The sequence below is a fragment of the Montipora capricornis genome, chromosome 2, assembly GCF_036669925.1.
Source record: "Montipora capricornis isolate CH-2021 chromosome 2, ASM3666992v2, whole genome shotgun sequence".
NCBI classification, from domain to species: domain Eukaryota; kingdom Metazoa; phylum Cnidaria; class Anthozoa; order Scleractinia; family Acroporidae; genus Montipora; species Montipora capricornis.
This window is the reverse complement of record NC_090884.1, coordinates 18057385-18081662: the sequence shown is the minus strand read 5'-3', so window position 1 is coordinate 18081662 and position 24278 is coordinate 18057385. Positions and strand designations below refer to the sequence as shown.

The window sequence follows — 24278 nt, the reverse complement described above, 5'->3', positions numbered from 1 at the left end:
AAACAAGCACACCCTCAGAGAGCGAATGGAAAAGGAAAAAAGGCATTTCAGAGTCAACTGTTAATAGCCAGCGAATAGGAATCACGCTAAAATTAGAAGCCATAAAAAAAACTTTGTCAATTCAAGGTCAAAGAAGAGTTTTACTGATGTACTCTATTCCGCTTTATCTCTGAAAGCGAGATCATTCATATTTTGATGTATTTTATTGAAACACGCCAGGTTGGCTTACAACAAGAATCAGCAAAATACGGCAATGTAACCAAGAAAGGACGAACTTCAAACAAGATCCGCTCCAACACTTAAATAACGTTTAGGTGCTTTAAACAAACTTCTGAAAACACAAGCTAGTGAAATTTCCCCCTAATTTTACGTGAACTCATTGCGATTACATGTTAGTAACGTAAGGGAGAATTTTCTTGTCACTGTCGAGGCACAACGAAAACCAGTTGGACAAACGGATTAAAAAAGCACTTGTTTGCTCGCATTGTAGTGCAAAACAAACAAACAAATTAATCAATTTTTAATCGCCGATTAAAAATACGCATCCACTCTAAATAACGCATCCGTAAAAATAACAAACGGTTTAGTGCCCAAGGAAAGAATTTGTAGAGTAACTTCTTCCGCTAAGTATGAGCTATTACTGGTATTCTGTTTTGTCGTTGTCGTTCTCTTTCGCTCTCCTTTCGTTCCTGTTCTAGACATAGGTCCTCCAGGAATCATGTAACCTTATCAGAGCTTCTAAAGATGTTCCAAAAATTGCCATACAGAGAGAAAAGCAGCTCTAAGCAAATTAAAAATAAACTTTCAGCTCTAAGTTTTTATCCCTCCGATGCTTGACTTGAATAACGGCATAGCCGCCAGTGTGGACCACAGATATCATGACTTGTCAAACTGGATTGAAACCAGCGAAAAATGCAGAAAGAACACATCTTACAAACCGTTTTCCACCTGAGCACGAAAAGCGTTGACTGTGTAAGAACTATAGTTGAAGTAGTATGGCCGTGCAGCGGTGTCGAGCCGCAGAAAGCACGCGAAAAATGAAGCCTCGCTTATGTTTAGGTAAGTTAACCTGGGTTGAGCCTGCAGTCCAATCGAAAACCAGTACCTGGTCAGAGGTCAACTTGAAAAAACAGCTTGGAGAGCACGCGAAAAGGTCACGCGATGCTGATCAGCAGATACCTTGTTTTGACAGAAGTCAATTGATCAAAACATGGATGTCCAATATCAAAGATCTATGCTGTAAACTAGCATGAAACTGGTCACATTGGCATACATGGAGGGGTGGACGTACATACGGACGGTCGATGATGTCATGGCTATAAAACCAAGATTTCTCGCATCGATGGGTTACCATACTTTCTTAACTATGGTGCTTCACCGACCAGGTCTTCGCACTCTTCCTCCAATAGCATTCTCGTTGTCCCGCGGTATAATCTTAAGAATGGTCCTATATTATGGAACAGCCTTCCTATCAATATTAGAGAATTTGATTTTTTTTTTAAATCCAATGCCAGGAAATCAGTATTGAATATCTTATTTAAGGACGTTCGCGCCCAAAACGTTCCCATGTACAGATTTTTTTTAAACTTGCCACTCAGAAAGGTAGTGATCTACTTTTGCCAAAAAGGCTTATTTTCGAGATCATGAGGTGCACATTAGTGAAATTTAGATTAGGTAAACATACTCAATTCAACATAACTAATATAAGTAAACAAACTTTTACAGCTGATGTCTTTTCCTGAGGTGAATAGACCTTGAAAAACGATACATAGTAGTCTAAGGAAGAAAACTTTGGTCGTACGAGAGTATAAAAGGCGAAATATTTGTAACTTCTCACGTATAGATTTTTTTTGTTTTTTGTTAAAATGGACAAAATCGGGAAAGGAAGTGATCTATGGAAAGAAAAATGGAGGTCACCGAGCATTTAAGTGAGTGAAATCGCTGCGAAGTTCTCAAAGTGACTGTCTATTCGCACTATGGCGTGACATTTCCGAGAAGACCTGGGTCCACAGCTATCCCATGATGCCACTTGCTTTCACGTTCCTTTCTTGTGGAAAATGTTTGCGCCTTTAGCATCGTGTTTTCCTTCGTGGTCTGGGTTGCAAGACGTGTGCGTGACATGCGCGAAAAAATGCGCAGTAGCAATGATAGCGAACGTCATTAAGGTGGCTCAAACCAGTTTCAGCACTTGAAAGAAACGTTCTTATTAGAAGGATTGACACTACAACACTTAATCACTGAACAGCAATGTTTTGGTACCATATCACTTTTTGCTGAAAAAGATTCAATCATTTTTGTGACGTAACAAGTGACCGTGGCAGCAGGAAAGTCCTGCAAAAACACCCCATATTTTGGCTTTAGCTGCTCATATTTCAAAACACATTCGGTGGCCCCCATTTATTATTTCTGAAATGTAATCAGCATGCCAAAATGAAACTTTCTGCAAAGATTTAAAAAAAATCTGTGGAGCGGATTCAGAGCCACCTTATATAATTGAAAATTAGAGGCAGCTCTGAATCCGCTCCAGATTTTTTTAAAACTTTGCAGAAAGTTTCATCTTGGCCTGCTTATCACTTTTGTGCAATAAAAAAGTGGGGTCACCTAGTTCGTTTTTCAGATGTCAGCAACTAAAGGCAAAATATAGGGTGTTGTGACATCACAAAAATGACTGCATCTTCTTCAGCAATAATTGTTGTTTGATATGGTACTATGTTTTACATGGTACCGTAACATTGCTGTCGCATGATAAAGTGTTGTAGTGTCAATCGTGCTAATAACAAGGTCTCTTGAAAGTGTTGAAACTGGTTTCCATTTACTTCCCACCCCCTTACAGTAACAAAGCCTTGACCAAACATAAAAGCATGTGGTGTACCTGTGCCCCTAAGTCTTAAACCGCTTCCACCATCATAGTGGAAGCAGTGCCCCCCCCCCCCCCCTCCTTACAGCACCTCTGTAGTGATTATTACACAAATAATTGCACAGCATTTTTGTTTGTTGAAATTAGATTATGCCAAAAATTACAGATGACTTTTTCATGTGGTTGAACAGGATCCTACGCGTAGAAAGGCTTGCTCGAATTTTTTTTTCTCTACTTTTGCTGTGGCAGCAATTTTTTTTTTTCTTAATTGCCCAACCAACCCTTCCCCCTCACACTGTTTAGCTTGCTAGGCTTCAGAGTCTAATTTCTTGTGTATGGTACACTGTGTTGAGTAATAGTAACATGAATACTTTGTTGGTGTAGGGAAAAGCGGAAGAAGCTAAAGGTCTCATGGTAAACTTGACAAAAGCTGCTACAAAACGGTAAATTACCAAAACACACTAACCTGGCATTCTAACTTCTTGTGCTTTACACAAAGCACTAACTGTTTTTTTTTTCTTTTAAAGGAGTCCCCAGTTAAAAGAGGCTGAGTGGAAAAATCTTCTTGGTCACATGTTGAAGTTACAAAAAGATGTGTATACATGTATTGATGCATCTGTGTGTTATGAGGTACATCCGGTCATAATATTCCTAGCTTTTTAAGTCTTTTAAACCAGCTGCGTGCATACATACCTTTTTGGAAGGTAATTATGGAACCACAGTAGCACAGTTTTACATGTGATATATAATAAAGACGATAAAAAGAACTATTTACAAGGCTAAAAAAAATTAAAACTAAATTTATTTATTATTGTTATTAGTATAGTTTACAGTGCTATTAATTGCTTGGGGCCAAAGCTTGGTTATTATTATTATTATTATTATTATTATTATTATTATTAGTATCATTATTATTATGGCGGCAGAATGTAAGCGTTACCACAGTAGGCTTGCTGAATTACTTGCTAAAAAGAAGGGGGAAAGCTACGTGACTACCATGTCCTGGATCAGAGCTAGGGTGTCCTTTGCGTTGCTGAGATCAGCATTACTATGCTTGAGAGGTTCGCGAGCTTATAGGAGGATCCATCTAGAATTGCCAGACATTTACTTTGACATCGAGAGAGGACATGCAAATATTCGTTGAAAACATTCGTGGTAGATTTCCGTACTTGAAGTTAATATCTTACATCTTATTATCGTATTCAGTTTTTTTTTTTTTGCGATATCAATGTTGATTCTGAGGGATTGAAATTTTTATGCAATAAACACAGTAATGTTTAAAATATATATATTATTATTATTATTATTATTATTATTATTATTATTATTATTATTATAGCCTTGTAAATAATTCTTTTTAAACTTAAGCGAACTTCGTGGATAGTAAAGACAATTACAATTTGTAATAGTGCCTATGACAGCCAAGATGTATTCATGATATTGGTAATGATACGAGTTTAAGTCATGGCACAGTGTTGATTGATCTGTTTTAAAAGCAAAGTCTAACAACAGTGTAAAAAACCAACGAACTCAAGCCACATACTTTTGTAAGTCAAGTCCATATTGTTGGAGGCAATTCCATCTCCTCCTCTGCTCCATTTATTGGTAATTTGTGATTAATGGTGTTAAGAAGCAAGGTTCTGAAACTAGCACCGATACATCCAACCAAGAAAGCATATATATATTTCAAACAGCTCTGCGAATTGCTGTAGAAAAAAACTTACTCTCTTAAACCTGCAGTGGTTGTGTTTTGAACATTAATTTTTAACCTCAGGTCTATGTTGAAACCCTTCTTCACTCTGGCAGAAAGGAGTGTATCCTATTGGCTGGTAAAATGATTTGCAAAACATCAATGGAAGATGATTATCCAGAACCTGCTGACCCAGTGTTGGGTCCTCGTATCAAATGTTCCCGCGCAACAGAACTTGTTTTGCAAGCTGCCAAAGAGTACTTTAATTCATCATCTGATTTGTCTGATAAGGTGATGGACCTGGCAAGAGAATGCTTAAATCTTATTGAGGATCATTCACCTGCTCTGCAGGAAGAGTGTGACTTGATCGCAGCATTGGCTGTGCTTAGTGATTTTGGAATCTCGATTCTTCCCCTACAAGGTATGTGAAAGTTCGTATCTGTAAAATTATTGATCTCTACAGCTTACCGTCCCCCGTCAGGTCAAAGAAATGAATGCATTCCACAAATTGTTTGATTATTCTTTGTTATGATGGTCCCACATACTGCACTGGCGCAGTAGCTGTTCGTCATCTTCCTGTGGTCCATTGAAGAGTCCAACAAGAAAGTGTCTCTCCTAACAGGTTTATGACAGCGTACGGTCATCACATCACTCCAGAAACTCCTCCAGAAAATCCTGAATGGCGATATCAAGTTAGGCGGCCGAGGAAAGACCGTAGAAATCGACGATTCCATGTTTGGGCGTAAGCGCTAGTAGAACAGAGGGCGGATTTCCAGAGGCACCTGGGTTTTTGGCATGGTTTAAAGAGGAAGTGGCCGGGCCCTCCTCGTCCGGTTACTCTGGTAACTGGACTAATACAACACTTTGTATCACTTGAAACCTTAATTGTTTCTGACAAGTTTTCCCCGTTTTTCAACCTTAACAACCTCTGCTATGTCCACCTCATGGTGAACTACTCGGAGAACTTTGTGGATCCATATACAGGAGCCCACACGAACACTATCAAGGGAATCTGGAGTCAGGTGAAGAAAAAGTACAAGGCGATGATCGGAGCCTCCAAAGGCAAGCTTCCATCTCCTCTAGGAGCCACTAAATGCAATAAGGCCTATGAACAACAAATGTTTGTCATTCCCTTCAGGCAATCACTGTGAAAATGAAAATGTATTACTAGTCCCTGAATAGAGATGAAAATAATACAGTTTTCAAGTATCAAATGCAACGTTATAAAATAATCTTTATATTACTCGAACGCAAAAGAATGGTAGTGATTTAATTAGCGTCATGCGGCACGCGCAAAAGCAAATCACAATGTGAGTGCGTAAATAAAGACGGCAAAATCGACAAGAATTGCACATACGTAATTTATTTCTCTAATAACATGGAAATACAAAAGCTATTTATAACAGGAAAGTTCAAAGCACGCAACCTTTATTGTGAGACAAACGATCACGGATTGTATTACATCAATACTAGACCCTCCGTGAGGGTACACTGGGTTGCCTGTGGTACGTGCAGCGTTCTACGCATTTTTTTTCAAGTTGGGGGGAGGGGGGTGGGGGTCACTCACAGTTCATACCAGAAGTCATACCACTCGATGTATAAAATCTTTCTTTCCTTACAAGGACCGTATTAATCGTTCACAACAATCCAGAGTTATTTACAGAGCAAATTGTTGGGATTGTAATGGTTTTTACAACGGTAAAACTAAACGGCGGCTTTACGATAGAAAAACCGAACATTTTAAGGCCCTAGCTAAAAATGACAATACTTCAGCCATTGCTGACCACGTCAAGGCCACTGGACATAACATCAAGTGGGATCATTTTGATATTTTAGCGAAGGGCAAAACTGACTATCATTGTAAAATAAAAGAGACCTTCTTTATTCAAGAACTTGAGCCAGCTTTCAACGTCAACGTCGGAAGTGAAAAGCCGATGCTTTATTAATCTTTTCTGTTTTTATTAATATTATAATTATTATTATTATATATTTTACTGTTAAGTATTTGCTTAATCTAGGTTCCAGTCCCCTCATCCGCTTTGTTATATATAAATAGCTGTTTTAAATTTCAACGGTTACTTTTGAAAATGTATGTAGAGCACATACGAAACGTCAAGTCATAGTTAAAATGAACAAGTTCAATATGTTTATCACTGCTGTTTGTGTCTTATTTTTGATCATACCAGAAGTCATACCAGCAAAGTCCCTATGGCTCACAGGTCCTCACACGTTCGTACGACGAAACAGATCCTTTTCTGAGGTTAAAAACCTGGCTACCGGCCTATTAATTAATCATTTGTCAGAAAGAAGAAATTCCTGTCCTCTTTAAAAAAAATTGACACGCATTGCTTACGTGTGGTAGTGAAGTAACACAGCGATTTATTCCATAATGTCAACTGAGCTGTGTGTTGTCTTCCAGGAGATTCAAGTTGTCCTTGCGTAATCTGTAGCTCTAACAGTGCACGATATTGTTTTGGTATTGTCTATCATTGTAGTGCCATGGTAGGAGTCTTCGGTAAATAGCCTGAGAAGACATGTGGTTACTAGCAAAGTACTGAGCCCAGAAAGATTGAAGAAAATAAATGGGAAGTGAAAAACATTGTCTTCTGGGATGACATGTTGACAGTTGCCTTTGCGTAATATGTAGGTCTAACATTACACGATATTGTTTTGGTATTGTCTATCATTGTAGCGCCATGGTAGAAGTCTTAGATAAATAGCCCCTTGAGAAGACATGTGGTTACTAGCAAAGTACTGAACCCAGAGAGACTGAAGAAAATAAAAGGGAATCGAGAAACATTGGCTTCTGGGCTGACATGTTGATCATGCAACTTCTTTCCACCACAAGTGTAAGCGTGCACTGACAGCTTTGTAAACAAAAGTTGAAAGCTGAGCGACCTAAGAAATATACCACTCAGTAACAGAAGCATAGGACCGAAAATTCTATTTTAATGCTATCAAATGCGAACCAAGCAAGATACAGATTTTGTTAGCTTGCTTTATGCAAAACAAATATTGAAGTAAAAGTAAATAAATATGGATACACAATTTTTAAGAAGAGCAGAAGGAAGTTTCAGGACGGTCGATCGAGCATAAAATATTTTGCCATCGGTAACAAAATCTACGACATGAAAACAACATTAATTTTGAACCACGAATATAAAAAGTTACCATCAGCGGAAAACAGTTTGGGAGATTTTAGTTGTTTTGTTGTAATTGTACAAGTTTGGCTGCACCGAGTAAATCGCACATCGAATTCAGCGGGCGCAGTGATCAAGTTACCGCGGCATGTTTACTCGCGAAACAGTGAAGCATCTGTATCAAATGATGCCAAGCTACCGGGTTTTTGTTTTTGTTAGTTTTCTTTTTCTTTCGATTGTTATAAATTTTGACAAGAAATGTGCAAATTCAACAGAAAGATCACAATCGCCCAACTCTCAGAGGTTGACCATTGTTTCTGGAAAATCAAAAATTTACTCTCCAAGACAAGGTTATTTATCACCAGGTAATTCCATCGTTTTGGTAATAGCAGCTACTTTATTATTCATCAGCGTCACAATCTTTTGCCGATTTTGGGGGTCATTTTGTTGAAACTCAAGCACGCTTCCAACAGACCTGTTTATTTTCGTGACTTACGCGTGACCACAAAAATTCTCCCCGTATCACATTTCAGCACATGTATGCAAATTTGCTAAGCTCGAAAATTACACAACATGATAAATTTACAAAAGCTGGAAATTTCACTGAAATATTTTCCACCGAAACATTTCTTGAAACAAGCAACATATTTGCTATAAGAGGCAAGAAACCCTTCCTATTTCAGTTGCGTGCGTGCAAGCGAAACACACAATCACAAAGCATACGCAATTAAATAAATTTCTGACAGTTCACATTCAACCCTTTTCGAAAGAACCTTGACCGTAAATAATAAAGCACAAAAGAGACAACAAGCTTTCATTCAAGTAATTTTTCACTGCCACATTTCCATTTGTTTTTACTCTTTGCAGAGTTGAGTACAAAATGAATGTTACTTGCCAGACAAACAGGATAACTTTAAATAGATGCGGCTTCAGTAAACACTGTGAGACACACAACAGAGATCACAGATCTACTTGTGGTGTTCGATTCCTTCTCTGTCTTTGTTGAACCCGAAAGTTACCAGAGAAATTTCCCTTTGGTTTCAGTGTTGTACGTAACACCACCTTGGCGAAATATTAGAGGTACAGCATATTTTGATTTCGGCGCGACGGGCGAAAGATTCACGCTGTCGAAGTCCATTGCTCGTCGCTTTTTTAAGATTCCAGATCTTTATGTTTCACCGCCTGTCTTGACGTTCCATTCCTGAGCTCCATGTGGGTATATTTTCTTTAAAGATGTACTAAAAAGCCATTCGCGTTACAATGACTTTCGACGCCATTACAGGTTAATTGTGCAGAGCAAACTACGCATTACCCCAGCCCCCTCAAACCTAACAAAATACGCACAGAAGACTCTATGCACAAAGACACCACTTAGCAGGGGAGTGACAGGCAAGACTTTTCCCGACACGGAAAAAAATAACAAAAAAACCCACGAAATGAAACCGGGATTCCGACTGGGTTTGGCAACCCAGTAACAAGATATATAATGACGAAATAAATGACGTACCAATATGCCAAATCAGGATCGCATTGCATTATAGGGCGATTCTAAAGATCGCTCTTCGATGCGAAATTAAGCAGAGTTTCCATTGATGCACGAGAATGTTCTCGTTTCTTTTTAGTGTCAGCGGTATTTTGAGGAAACTGAAGCATTTAGAGTAAAATTTACATAAGGTTTTCAGGCCAAATGCATGAAAGCTTAACATTATCCTAATGTGTTTTTACGTTTCTAAGTCATCAATCAATATATCCAAGGCTGTGAAAACCATGCGGCTAAACGAGATTCGAGACCTTGGAAGGGTGTGCAGCTCTCTTTTGACACAGGGTGAGAAAGAAGAAAACCGCCAAAAATGGTTTTGATATCAGCTGTTTGTCAGTTGATAATTACGGGTAATATGAATCAGCTGTTATGCGTACTGCTGGGATACGCAATGTCAAAAGGGCCTCGTTGGTTGTAGGTGAAGACAGTTTGGTCCTGCAATTAAAGGGAAATTTGCAGAAGTTGTGCCTTGTGCAATGATCTAATTCTCCATTGAGTGAATGATATTAATAAAACGACTAAACCACGAAGCCGCATTTGCCCTCCAACCAAGATGGCGTCAAAAACCGTGAAAAGGTCTATTATTATTAACATGTATAACTTCTTGTCTTAAGCATTAGGGAGGATATAGGACTTTGTTTTCTTTTCTTTGCCATAAATACAAATATCAAAACAGGAGTGCTGTTTTTTAAGTATTTGGTCTTGTATATTTTCATTCCTAATTAGAGATTTGGAACATTTTCTTTGTAGTGCGTCTTTGTGAAGACAAAATTAGTTTGATTAGACAGGTGCTGGAATCAAGTTCATCAGCTTACAAGAAGAAACAAAAGGTAGACTTCTCATTTAGCTCTACCCATTGGTCATGTTTTATCAACCAAGTGTGTTTGGAGTAAGTCATTTCCAGTTGAGTTTATTGTTCAAGGTGACATCGGAACGGGTTTCAACGGCGGTCGATTAAAGAAGTACGTCTCGCACTCCAAAGCTCTGTACCAGATATATATTGATAATTATTTGAGAACTTTGAACAGGATCAATAATTGAGGGGTAATGGTAATTAATTTGGGACATACATTGTAGAGAACTTCTGAAAAAATACAGACAGCATTTGAATGGAATCGTTTAAGAGGATATGATATACATGTAGGATAACACGTTTCTTATGTTTAGTCATGTGCAAAACGTCGCACGTGAACATAGCGCAAAGCAGCTGCGCTTTACCTCAAAGGTTTTGTATCATTTTTATTTGACATTGATATGTCTTGTTCGCAAACCTGGGCCACTATCGTGTCTTTTATTCTCCCTAACCTTCTTGCAGATCAGACAGTTGACATTAGGTGAAGATATTCTTTGTTTTGATACTGATAACCAAATTTGTGGTACTGCTTCTTCTTATAGTTATCATAAATAACAAATTTGCCTTTTTAGCAAGTTGTACTGTAGATCTTGTTTTCATCTTTCCCTTCAGATCCTTCATCTTGCCAACCTTCTGCAAATCTCCGGAGCTGACGAAAAGTCAAGGCGTGGTCGTGTGCTGATGTTGGTGGCTGAATGTGCCTTACAAGTCTCGGACTACATATTTGCTTGTGAAACATGTCAGGGTTTGGTGGAGGAAGAATACATTCCTGTGTGGACTATCTGCAGGTAAACCTCTGTCTCTTACAAGAATAGTGACTAAGCACATGTCTCTTATTTCAAAGTTACATGGTTTCAAAATATTTTCATTAGGATTCTTGGAGAATGCAAGGAGTTTAAAGATTTGAGGGCAAGGTAAAGTAATTGGTGTTGACAATTGTATCATTCATTACAATGGTGTTGTCATTATGGTAATTGGTTATCAAATTAACAGCACCTTGCCAAGGAACAAAATAAATACACTTGATACAGATCATGCCACTTCCTCAACATTTGTTGTCATTTAAGATGATTTTTAGGCCCAAACGTTCAATACAATCGAGGTCTTTCAAGCATTGTGGGGGCTTATTTTGAAAGGAGGCGGAGGTGGGGCTAAAGCTGAAAGGGAAAAATATTCCGTGTTCCTTTTAGTTCCTTGTTTTGCCTCGTTTGCCATTGACACCTTGTTGTGCAAGGTATATTACTGTACCTACAAAGCTTTCACTTATTTGACTACACTGTAGATGTCATAATTATTGGCTTGGAGAATCAAGCGAATAGTTCTCTCCTAAAAATGGCTGCTGTGACAACATGTGAACATCGTTGTGTCAATATGCACAATCATTATTTGAAACAACTATTTTCCAAACCAGGTGCTATACTCAGCTAAAATCTTTAGGCAGATTTTTTTTATTTCTAATGAAGTGTATAGTCTTCCGTATGCAACTTTAATAAAATATTGATTTGCTTTTTTGATGACTTTAGGCAAAGTCTTATTGCATTTTCAATGACGCACTGCACACCAGATGAGTTGGAATCACTCCTAATCTCCAGAAGTTTGTTAGAAACTACGGTATACATATATATATGTATATATATAGCATGACAATTTTTGTTTAAACAATTTTTAGCAAATAATTTTTTTTTTTTGCTGGAAAGTAATCACACAAGGGTATTATTTGCTGTGATGTTTGTGAATATGGAAAGGTTTGAGATTATACAGAAATCGTATGGTTGGTTTTCTTGCTTTGTGTTTAAGGTCAACCATCTCATCTCTGTTCAACGAGAATTGAGAAAGGATCAGGCCATTGAATCAGCGATGATAAAAGCTAAATTGCACGCATAGGGGTTGCTTTTCTAACAAATTAGCACAACATGTTCAATCAAGGTTCAGTGATTTTTGCGGATTATGCTTTTTTATCTTATCTTATTGTTTCATCTTGCGGTTCTCCTAGCTTCTTCTTTTTTAGTTTGACACTATTGCATACTCTATAGACACACCATAATTTACGTACACTGTTATGGAACAGTTCTCTATGTTTTGGTCTGCACTCAAAATGATTAAGGTGATTCCTCAGTATTGCACTGCGCATCCTGTACTGTGCATATGGTGTGCCAATATTTATAAATTGGTCAAATTTCTAACATTGCACATATGGCGTAAGTCGATCATACACGCTGAAACAGTTCTCAAAACACGGGAGAGAAGGTGTGAATGACCCATAATTCTCTGCGAATAAGCGCGCGCATTCCGAGAACATGGCGAATTTTGTTACGATCTACGATAATCGAGATACAGGTACGATGGTGTTTACTCTTAAACAAGCACGATGACCTATGTTTTTTATGTCATAATTTTGGTGTACAGATTTCCCCCTTTTAATTTTTTTTTTAAATTTATCTGAAGGAAAAAAAGAGAAAAACCTACACGGAGACCCTTACCCAGAGATATAAATTATGATCTTGAAAACAACGCCTCGAGAAACGTTTTGAGTCGACGTCGTTTTAAGTTGAGTGATTTTTCCATAAACTATATAAGACAGTGTTCCATATACTCTAGACTTTCTACCTATCAGGTCTTTTTTCAAATGTTACTTTAAAAACTCTCTCGTTTAGCTACCGCAAAATGTACCCTGAGCCGATGAAATAACGCGCGTAATTAGTATCAGTACAGACATCAATGTGTAAGGTTGGCCCATTGTATCTCTTAAGCAAGCAAGGTGACATGTCTTTTTTATTGTAGTTCTCAAAACAGGGATTAGTAAAAAAAACATTCAGGGAAAGTTTCAAGAAAATCGTTCAACAACTTTTTTTCTGAGGAATCATCTTAAGTTGTCAGTGTTATGCTGTGGACCAGTTTCATTTGTTCATGTGAGTGCAAGGCCAAGTCTAAATAGGTAACGGGTTAATGTTCTTCACCTCCAGATTTTGTATCAGGAGTTAAATAGCCACATGACAGCAACTGATCAGGTATGGCTCAGTTCAAAGCAATTTGTATGTCATGGTATAATTACTTCCTATGATTCTCATGTTTCTCCTGTTGATTGGTAAATACTTGATTATAATCTCAAGTACAATTTGGCGATGTGAGAACAGCCTACCCATGTCTAATGTAAGAGAATTCAACAGTACAGAAATCAAGTTTCTTGATAGGTGACTACTCTATGTGCCATCCAGCCAGTGCTTGCACATACTTTTTACTTAACTTGCTAAAAGCGGTTTGTGGTGAAAAAGAATTCTGTCAGCAGTTCTTCGTCAATCTCTATTTTAGGAAAATGGAACTTCATCATTCGATCAGGGCCTTTTAAAACACCCCAAGTCTCTTCTGTCAGCTGTAGGGGACAAGAAATTCTGGAAGAGTACTTTTAAGTGGATAAGGCCTCTGCGTGATGAGCAGACAACGGTTGTAGACAGTCCATTGATCACGCAAAGCTCTCAGGCACTTCCCACTCTTGGATTTCATCCTTTCTACAAGACATTGGTGGAAGGGCATGTCACAAGATCGAAAGGGGTACGTAATGAAAATTCTTTGTAGGGAATGGGCAGGTGAATGGGTCTTCTTTGCTTCATAGAGAGATTTTCTTTAACACTGACATGATTGATTTGTAAGCTTTTTGATGAACATCTTTAACACTGAATGTACTGGTAACATGTTGCTGTGGTCGGTCGATTTTCTTGTTTATTCTTAGGATAAGTTGCCCTATGAAGATCACCTTTCCAAGCAGGTGGCAGACAAGCCCCTTTTGTTCAGTCGCTGCCTACTGAGGACTCAAAAGTTGTCAGAAAGCAGGTCTGAAGGAACAATAACTGAACCAACAAGTGAAGGTACTATGTGGCCGTGCACCTTTTTCGTAATAACGGCTTACTGATTTTTTTTACAGCTGTTATTGCTTCTCTATTTGCAAACGAGGCTGCGTAGAACTATTGAACTTGTTATGATCATAATTAATACCCACTAAACAAAGAACATTTGTTCCGTCATATTTTGTCCACTTTTGTTCCTATCAACCCAAATTGAATGGGCTCTTTTGATATGACTTCTCTTTTCTTTTTGACAGTGATGATTCAGTTAGCAGAATCTATTCTAACAGATGATTCTTCCATGGGAATGGCTTACCTTCTTGCACTTGACAAGGTTTGCATAGACATCTACACGTAAGTGTAGAGTTGTATTTTTAACGACATGTTTCCAACTGAGCTAACTGGTAAAAGGTGTGGAAGCTTTAAACTTTAAACTGACAGCACCGACACATTTTTTTATGTTTTTGTCTAGTTCATTATTCGCTCCTGAGGTAATCTTATCATACTTTTCAGTAAAACACGGTTACAAATGATAACAGTTACTTTGCCTTTCAACTGTATGGTACAACCAAACGTTTGTGTGAAGCATAATTAATTTTGCCTTTTCTATTTCAGGCAGAACAGGTCGATGAATTTTTCAGCAGTTTTGGCAATAGCTATTTGTGTCTTTACTTAGCAGCATATTGTTTTGCCCTTCACATTTACAATGCCCTGCAGCCGTGGCTGAAAAGTCACAGTCAAGCTGACGTTTATCATTTCTTGCCTTCGGATTTGATTGATCACATAATTTATCACGTAGCTGCTGGTGTGCACGCTGACTGGCCTAAAGAAACCCAATCTTGGGTTAACGTTTTGATTCAGCATCACAATCGAATGGCTGACTTCGTCCAAGGGCAGCTTCTTCATAGTTTGGGAAAGGGTATGTCAAGCAGTCAGCCTGAAATGATTCCGTGAGAAAATCAAAGTCGTCAGCCAGTAACCATTATTGTAGCCGATTTCGTTAGTTTTGTCTGCCAATAGGATGCTAGTATCGAATTACACCTCAGCAAAGAAATCCACGCAAATTCAATAGCATGAATGAACTTGCATCACTTGTCCGATGGGCTGAAATGACAAAAAATCCTTTACCAGATCCATATTTTACAAGATACGGGGTATTTATCCCAACGCTAATTTTCCATTGTAATCGGGAAAAGTCAGTGAAATCAAGAAGAACGAAATGCTAAGTGAAATCTAACGCATTAGCCAAAAGTTGTGAATTTAACTCGCAGCTGCCCGGCTCTGGACCTTTCGACCACAGGAAAAAAAAGTGCAGTTCTGTGTATTTTTAGAAGGTTGACATCGGCGAATCAGCAAACGTGGCATTTATTGTCTTGTCCTTATAAAAATCATGCTGCACTTGCAGGAGTTGACATTGGCCGCTTTGCCCAAGACCCTGAATATAAACGAGAGACCATCCTTGGACTAGCAATGTAAGCGTAACGTAGTGTAAAGTTAAGTCTTCCTACATATGGCATTTTTAATGTAATTTCTGCTTCTTTTGCTTATTTTTAACATGGATAATAGAAGAGACTTAATATCATAGTTTACATACATATACACATCGAAAAACAGGAGAAAATCGCGTCAAAAAATTCCTGGAATTTTGCTTAGAATATGGCAAATAATTGATCATTTTTTGACGCAAATTTTGGCTTCCTGAGGACAAATGAATTACAACCGTAACATTATACTGTTACCTTAGTCATCCGTGTGTGGCTTGGGCGGGTTGGTTTGGGCAGAAAAAGAAAAGAAGGCAGTTAAATATTTTACAGTATGTTGCAACTACCAAAATCACACAAACTCGAGGGAAAACAATAGTAAATTTCCCTATACTTACGCCATTTTCACGCCATCTTCTTCGTCACAAATTTCCACTAGGTTCCACCATCTTGAAATATACCCTTAGCCAATCAGTGTGCTCAATACACTACACGTGACCTATAGTTTCCAATCCAGTCTCTTCTATTATCCATGTTTTTAATCAGCCCTTTCGCCCGCTCATCACTGCAAAGGCCAGATATGCATAATGTGATTCATTTTGCAGGGCTTGAAATTAACTTTTTTGCTCAGGTGCCAGCTGGCGACAAATGGGGAAAATTTGGTCGCCAGATCATAAATTTTGGTCGCCAACTTTGCATGCAAAGTCATAATTATCAAAAAGCACAAAAAAAAACAGCACGAGAAAGATCTCTAAAGCCATTGTTGTTTTCGGCTTAGTGACAAGCAACTTACCTTTATCGCGACTAATCGCAATACTACAATTGCTCGGCCAAGGCCCCCACACAACCACAATGTTCGTACCAGTCTCCGGCCGAGATAAAATAAAAGGAGCGGCTCGGATACGGTTTCAGTAGCCTCTAGAATCAGAGGAACTTGGTTTCTTAACGTACTTTTCTTCCGATATTTATCTCCATTTATTAATCACCTTGTTCAGTCATTTTGTTAGGTGTTCGTTTTCTAACAGAGGGGACAAGTTCTCCAACCCACTTTACATTGAGGGTAAAGGTTGCTTTTTGAAGGTTCCATGCAAATTTCAAACCAGTGTGCGATGTCTAGGTTCATTACCAATATGTTATCAATATCAACTAGTTCCGAGGAGGTCCTTCGGTAATATGGCTAAATCTACGTTTTCAGCATTCACATCTGACGATGGATTTAAATTTTCAATTAACCTTCTTGCCGAATTTTCGTCTTCTGGGCGCAAAATTCACGTAACTAACCGGCAAGAAGCATACGGTGTTTAAGTGCGCCCACGATTTCATGAAGCCGCTGAAACAATATGGGGCCTAGTAAACGCGGTGAAGTACATTTGTGCTATTTATTAACAATGTGAGAAACCGATTTTCTTGTAGTATTTATACATTATTTTAATGGGGAAAGAAAGGTGAGTCGCGTTCTAGCTACCAGTTTCGAACGATTTCATCATATAAAGATTCAAATGCAACAGTTGTCTACTGTTTATCCTGGGTTATCAGCTGGCGACCAGTTCTGAAAATCTAGTCGCCAGCACTCAATTTTTGGTCGCATTGGCGACCAGTGAGTCGCAATTTCAAGCCCTGTTTTGCTGTGTTTGAAGCGTAGTTTAGTCAAAAGGCATATGCTTCGGTATTGATTTATTTATAGTATTTAATTTTATTTTATATTCAAACTTCTGCACTGTTGGAAATCCTGGAATCTCATTGGTCAATGCCAATGCGCTAATGACCAATTTTGCACTGTTTTCGCATGTTACGGAATTTCATCCACCTTCCTCAAGGGGCAATGCACAAACTAGACTGGTAAATGTCTCTAAAATGGCTTCCAAGAACACTATGGACCGCCAGACATGTTTTGATACTTTGCTTTAAAGATGAATATTCGCAACTTCACGACGCAGTTACGGTGTGACATTCTCCGTGCGCAGGGAATGAAATCATGTGTTTCAGTTTTGTTTGTTGAGTTTTTGCACGGTCACTTTAAACATTTGAAGATTAGAGACTCAACTTCTTGAATAAACGCACTTGCTGGCTGTAGAATGAACTCGACATTTTTCGCACTTCTTTAGCCTAAATTTCGTGTTCCACTTCAACTTCTCTGTCATTCTTCAGTAAGCAAGAGCGCTTATGTGCCAGTAATTCGCAGTCATAGGTCAGTCTCTGATCCGTATTCATCCTACGACTGCATTCACTTTGTTTCTTTTAAACCCGTATAGTATTTAAATATTTAAAACATAAATGTTGTCGTCGTCGTTGTTTATTGCGCAGCTGATGGGTCCATACCATTTTTACAGGACCGTTGAGGAAGAAGTGTTCCGTACAGCCATGTCCCTGGCAGACCGTTATGAGGTTTCAAAATGGGAAATGCTTATGACTCATTTAGAATGCCTTTTTTTGGATGTCAGGTAAGGCAGATATAAATAGATGTATACCCCTGATCATTACTGTATTAACGAATACTAGGTCCAGGAATCAACGTTTACAAATAAAAATACCTCTTTGCTTTCAATTTCAGTTTATCGACCAAACAGATTCAAGAACAAGTCAACAAATTGGAAATGATGAGCGCACTCCTTCAGGATCCTTCTAAGGTGAACAGTTATTTTATTTCTCATTTCGGAAACTTGTCGTCGTGGGTAGAGTTTTGCTTGCACTGTCGTGGAGTTACCGAAAGAGTATGTTTCCCCTTATCATTAAATACTGAATTCATAGTACGTCTTTGCAGAACTTTTGTACTCGAAACATAGTGCTTTACATGTACGATGAAAGCATACGAAAATGAGATGTAAACCGGTGCAACGTTAGCAACGTAAACTGAAACAAACTTCCAAGGCAAAGGTACGCGAAAAGAAACAGGTTTGTTTCTCGTGTGTGTGTCACGCTGTTCCCTGTTACCCATCCACGCTCCAAATGAGTGCTCAGCTTCATGCACATGCAATCAGAATCTGTTGGGCGATGTGCTCTACATTTAAGATGGCTTACTTCATCTGAAGAAAAAGATAAAAATGTTGAAATCTGTGAAATTGAAGCAATAGGATGTCTCTTCTAGATTGTTAGTCACTGCAATTGATGTAAAAGGTAATTTTACCTGACCAATAAATGCAAACCAGGGGGAAATCCTAAATATAGTGACCGAGCTCCTCGAGGTGGGATTGGAAATTAGACATTTCAAAGGCCTTTTTCTCAAAACCTAGCCGTACGACCAGGGGAATTAGTAAACAATATGAAAGACTAAACCGTCAACATTGTTTTAAATGATCTATCAGACAAAATAACCATTTACAAGGCTAATTTTTTTTTAAAAAGGTAAAAAACCGAACGTTTTCGACATTAAGTCATCATCAGGGTATATGATCACTTAATGTCGAAAACGTTTGGTTTTTTAAAACAATTTTAGCCTTGTAAATAGTTATTTTAAGGCTAAGCGAACTTCATGGACATCTATCAATTTTTCAGTTATTATCGAAATTAACGAAAATAGACCTTTTTGCCATAGGTCACTTCGGAAAATACCATAATACTCTTTCTTTGTCACCCCAAATTTTGCATAAGCATTGTTTCCAGTTTCTCCTGGGACTTACAACTGTCCCAAGAGAAAACAAAAACAATGCTTATGCAAAATTTGGGGGGAAAAACAAAGAGTATTATGGTATTTTCCGAAGTGGCCTATTTGCGAAAAACCTGTCCGACAAATCTAACTATTTGTTTCTATACATGATTATTTTTACTCGCTAAGGAAATCATGAAATTTAAAGGTGGCGTCGTAAGGCCTTTGAAATGTCTAGTTTCCAGTCCCCCCTCCAGGAGCTTGGTCACTATATTTGGTATTTTTCCCTGAATTGCATTTATTTGTCAGGGAAAATTTCATTTTACATCAATTGCAGTGACTAGCACTTCAGTAGAGACATTAAAAATAGTTAAATGAGAAAGGAAAAGTGTGTTCTAAAGGTAGGTCTTATGTAACGTAAAAAACACCCGAAAACAAAACAATAGTTTGAACGAGAAAGCTGAGGGAACGATCTGAGAAGTTCTAAAATATTTTGCACTATTGAAATATAACACTCAATAAAAGCTACCGAAGAAGGTCATTAAAATTTTCGGCGTGAAAACTCGCGTAGTATATTAGCATTATTTTGTTTATTTCGTCGACATTTTTTTTTCTGCGCTTCTACAAAACCTAACCAGACATACCAGAAAGCATGAGCGTGTCTCCGGTTTTTCTACCAGCGGCAAAAACAGAAAATGGTGGGAACTTGTGCAACAATCCAATGAAAGAAAAAAGTATCTCTGTTGTGATTGCCGTTGCAAAAACCCTGTCTTTATCGTTCAATTAGTTCAGTGTTCTTTCTTTCCTATTTTTGATGTCCTTGAAACAAGTGAAATTCCGAATTCTGGTCCATGCACTCGTGTACCGTGCTACAGTATAGTGTGCAATATCAAAACACTACTGAGCAGTTGTTGTTTAATACCTATGCTCCTGTTGGTCCGCTTGACACGAACAACACGTTCAATTCTTAAGCAGAGGCAAGTGACTCGCGTTTTAATGTTCATTGGTTTAGTAATTTTTCCCTCTATGTTATAAGTAGGAAAATCATAGTTATATCTTCGGCAAATAGTCGAATAGTTCATTCATTCATTCATTCATTAACAGGGCTAAGTTCGCTCCTGACAGAAGAACCCCTCCCTGGAATGATCCCATAGATATCTGTCCTTAGCCAATCTCGACCATGCAGGTCCAAGCTGTCTGGTGAGGTCATCCCTCAAGCGTGTTTTTGGACGGCCCTGTTTTCTGGTCCAATCTCCTGGTGTCCACTCCGTTGCTCTAACGGGCCATCTATTATCTGATAGCCGTGCTATCAGAATAGTGCTTTACCTAATTAATTTCCCGCGTATTTACTTCACGTAACAGTTTACAGCCTTTTGCTCCTTTTTAGGTTGCAGAAAGGATGCAAAGCAGTGTTTACTTGACAATTGATGGTACTAAACATGCAAGAATGATTTATTACTACATGCTACTGGAGCAGTGTGAAGAGAAAGACGGCAGCTTGAAGGTACAATATTGCCTACACAATAAGTCATAATCTTTTGAATGATGTGTTTAAATGTCAATTAGTTGACGACACTGAAAGAGGTCGAACTTGGCTGGTAATAAGGAGCTTAAGCGAGGGCAACGACGACGGCTACGGGAACGTTATCTTAAAACATAATTTCCAGTTATTGTAATAATTTCGCGATTACTCCAAGTCGTTCGCCGTGGAAAATATTATCAGCATTGCAGGAATAAAACTGGTATGAACGAATTGGATGCTTGGAGAGAACATTGAAAATTTATTGCCAGGTGCCCGCATTTTTCACATAGTCCCGAATTTGGTCATATCATATCGTTGTCAAGGCAAGAACGGCTTAAGCCCGGACCAAACTATCGAACTAAGTTGGATTCAATGCTCCAATGTTGCTCGATCCAACATTATTCGACCGTTTGGCCACCCATGCTGGAAGATGTTCGTCCAACATTTTTTGTTCTATCAAGTGTTGGATGGAGTTTGCTTTTGATCGAACATTGCGACCAACAATTCTGCTCGACGCAGATGTTGCAGTGTTTTGCCGCTCTTCCAACAAAGTTTCTAAAATGCAACACGATTATGGTTTTTTTCCAACGATATCATTAGTTGTGGTTACACTAGCCCTTTTACCCATAGGTAAATAGCGTTTGCCCACGGGCAAGGACGTTTTTGTGTGTAAACGCTTTCCCTAGGCCGAAAACTGCCCTAGGGTTATTTCCATGGATACATAAAAAACAACGAAAGAACTTCCCATGACAGTTCCTGAACTGAAAAGTACGGTTTATCTGCTCCGTGAGGTGGTTTGGCCAGTAATAAAGCAGAACGTAGCTAATACAAGAAGATCCCTAATTATATTAATTATACCCTATTAGTATTTGTAAAGTAATTACGATAGTACGCGCACTCTCCTTGGTCAATAGCTGTGTTTCGTGATATCACACGAGTTTTGATTGGTTATATGCCGTCAGACGCGCGTTTTGATTGGCTGGTAGGAAATGTGAGCGTGTATCAAGAAAATTTGTTGCTGGATCCAACATTGTTCGACCGTTTGGCCACCCATGTTGGAAGATGTTCGTCCAACATTTTTTGTTCTATCAAGTGTTGGATGGAGTTTGCTGTTGATCGAAAATTGCGACGTACAATTCTGCTCAACGCAGATGTTGCAGTGTTTTGCCGCTCTTCCAAGAAAAATTGTAAATAGTTTGAACCCAGGAGTCATATCATCATTAAGTAAAGTACGATCGTCCGGGTGAGTGTAGTCCTGAGAAGGACTGTTTGAGATGACATTGACTGACGTTTCGACAACCTGAGCGGAAGTCATGTTCAGAGTCAAGTGATTTGTGTAACGTCAGTAGATACTATAAGAACTCTGGTCGTAGATGTCAGTTGACCAATGACATCTACGACCGGAGGTCTTATAGTATCTACTGACGTTACACAAATCACTTGACTGTGAAGATGACTTCCGCTCAGGTTGTCGAAACGTCAGTCAATGTTATCTCAAACAGTCCTTCTCAGGACTACACTCACCCGGACGATCTTCCAACAAAGTTGCAAAGAAACACGGCTGTGACATCACACGAGTTTTGATTGGTTATATGCCGTCAGACGCGCGTTTTGATTGGCTGGTAGGAAATGTGAGCGTGTATCAAGAAAATCTGTTTCAATCAAGAATTTTCCTTATTTGTTTCCTTCATTTGTCGAATTATCTTTAAGAAATATTTTATAAAAGCAATAGAGGACTTTTTTCCTTGTTTCCATAGGCTCATCTAAACACCCGGGGAAGTTAACTGTCTCGAATTCTCCCAACTCCCCCTCGTCTTTAGATTAGGCTATAGAAACACGAAAAAAAGTCCTCTATTGCTTAAATACTCACTTATTGATCTTGGTGTTTCAAGCAATCTGTCTGGTTCGCTATCTCGGAGTAATTGACCATTATTCACTCCCTGCGGAGTGAATAATGCGTGATTCAAACAAAACAAAACGGCATTTCTGAATCGGAAATATTGAGAATACAAGATGATGCTGTGTTACAGAATACACATCCTCGGAAACCCAGGGGCAGATCGCAGAGGCGAGGGGAAGTCTAAACGGGCAAAAGAAAATGGCGACGAAGAAAAGCATAGTAGGGCGAGAAGAGCCCCCGGAGACACGCTCTTACCAGACCAGTCCAAACAGTCGGGGTACTATCCAAATCACTGGAGTGGTAAATCTGCCGTTAGAATTTTGAAATGCGGGCTGAAGAAAACTTATCACGTGAACCGCGAAAGAAGTCGTCAAATAACATGAAAAAGTTGTCACTTGTTTCGTGTAAAATGCATTGGCGGTCATGGCATCCAACAAGAAAAAATTTTTCGGATCACATGACAATTTGTTTAAGAGCACGTGTTTGAAATCGAACCGCTTCGAATTCAAGTTTCCAACGGCAGCTTTACCACTCTACTGGTTTTGATAGTAATTCTCAATTTTGATTGGTGCCAGAAATTCTTTGTGTTTTTCTGCCCAATCAAAGGTCAGCAGGCCGTGAAGTATTTTCATATCTTCTTACACGGAAATCACTTGATCGCCATACTCGCCTGGTTCGTTCGGCAAGTGTTTGCTGGAGGGTTAGTAATGTCGCAATCACTGCACAAAATGTACCGGGAATCCTTCGGAATATCGGCGGAGAAATACCCTGGACCTTTCGCAGGTATCTTTAGAGTAGCGTATTTCCAAGTGTGTGAGATTTGTTTAAAGATGGCCTCCCGGATTCACCTAAAATAGCATTGATTAATTTTGATCTAACAATTTTTTTTAGTCTGTCCCCTTTTCCTAGTCGAGTTATTTCTAGATTTCTTCCGTCAGTTGCTGTGGCTGAAACGTTGCTAATCTCGACAAATTCTTTTTCGCACAGACCACACTGGTATCTCGAGCACGCAGCAGGACTTTATTTCAATGCGCGCCAAATTAAACGCCATCAAGCTCGTGTTCTCTTCACGATATTGTTCACGATGAGCCACCCGAAATTTTCAGTCGACGACTGTTGTCGAGTGTGTTCTTAAGTTTTTGTTAACAAAAAGAGAAAGCGAAACCTTCATGGTGAATTTTTGAGAATATTTTCAAGAAGACGTTTTCGATCAAAATGTCCAGGCAGATGATGGTCTTTCTCTTGCATTGTGCGACACTTGTCGTCATTTGCCATTTCAGCAAACCACTTGTTTAAAAGGAGACAAATTCCCTTTGAGAATGTACCAATTAAGCCAATTCCACCTTCCTCGGTGATGTCTTGTCCTGTTGAGGTGAAAAAGCACCCAAATACCAAAATCAAGTTGCCACTGTCACATTTCCAATAATTATGTATACATACACACACTGTATGGAGATGTAGAAACACATGTTTTATTGTACTGACAGTGTACTAGAAAATAAAATTTGCCATCGTTGTAAAATACTTAATTCAACATATTACAAAAGATGCCACATCCTTATCCTTTAGGAGGCTCAGAACAGGTGTTCAGCCGAGCTCTCCGGCTTAATGCCACACATGCCACCTGAGCCGCTCGAGAGGATAACGAATCAAGATTAATACAACCGGAAATAGAGTTTGTTAGGTTTGGTCAGGTTTATCTCAACAGTTCATCCAGTGTCCTTCCCTGATTTGTTTGGAAACAAGTGAGAAGCGTTATTTTGCATTCTTAAAGTAAATTTCCAAAAAATGATCTGGTGGAATTTTTTTCCTCTTTCAGCTTTTTCATAAATATTTCAAATTCTACTTCAGTTTATAGTTCTTTCTCTCAACA

General features: G+C 38.7%; 1 protein-coding gene across 1 annotated transcript in view; it reads left to right on the top strand.

Annotated features, from left to right (window-relative positions):
• Positions 1–24278, top strand: part of LOC138035378 (NBAS subunit of NRZ tethering complex-like) — a 172456-nt gene that overhangs the window by 130638 nt on the left and 17540 nt on the right. The window contains 16 exon segments of the mRNA XM_068882083.1: positions 3242–3300; positions 3385–3487; positions 4632–4968; positions 9978–10057; positions 10693–10868; positions 10953–10994; positions 11604–11691; positions 13044–13088; positions 13390–13629; positions 13808–13943; positions 14177–14253; positions 14535–14838; positions 15325–15391; positions 17731–17841; positions 17952–18027; positions 20371–20487. Of these exon segments, the coding sequence (XP_068738184.1) occupies positions 3242–3300; positions 3385–3487; positions 4632–4968; positions 9978–10057; positions 10693–10868; positions 10953–10994; positions 11604–11691; positions 13044–13088; positions 13390–13629; positions 13808–13943; positions 14177–14253; positions 14535–14838; positions 15325–15391; positions 17731–17841; positions 17952–18027; positions 20371–20487 (2058 nt within the window).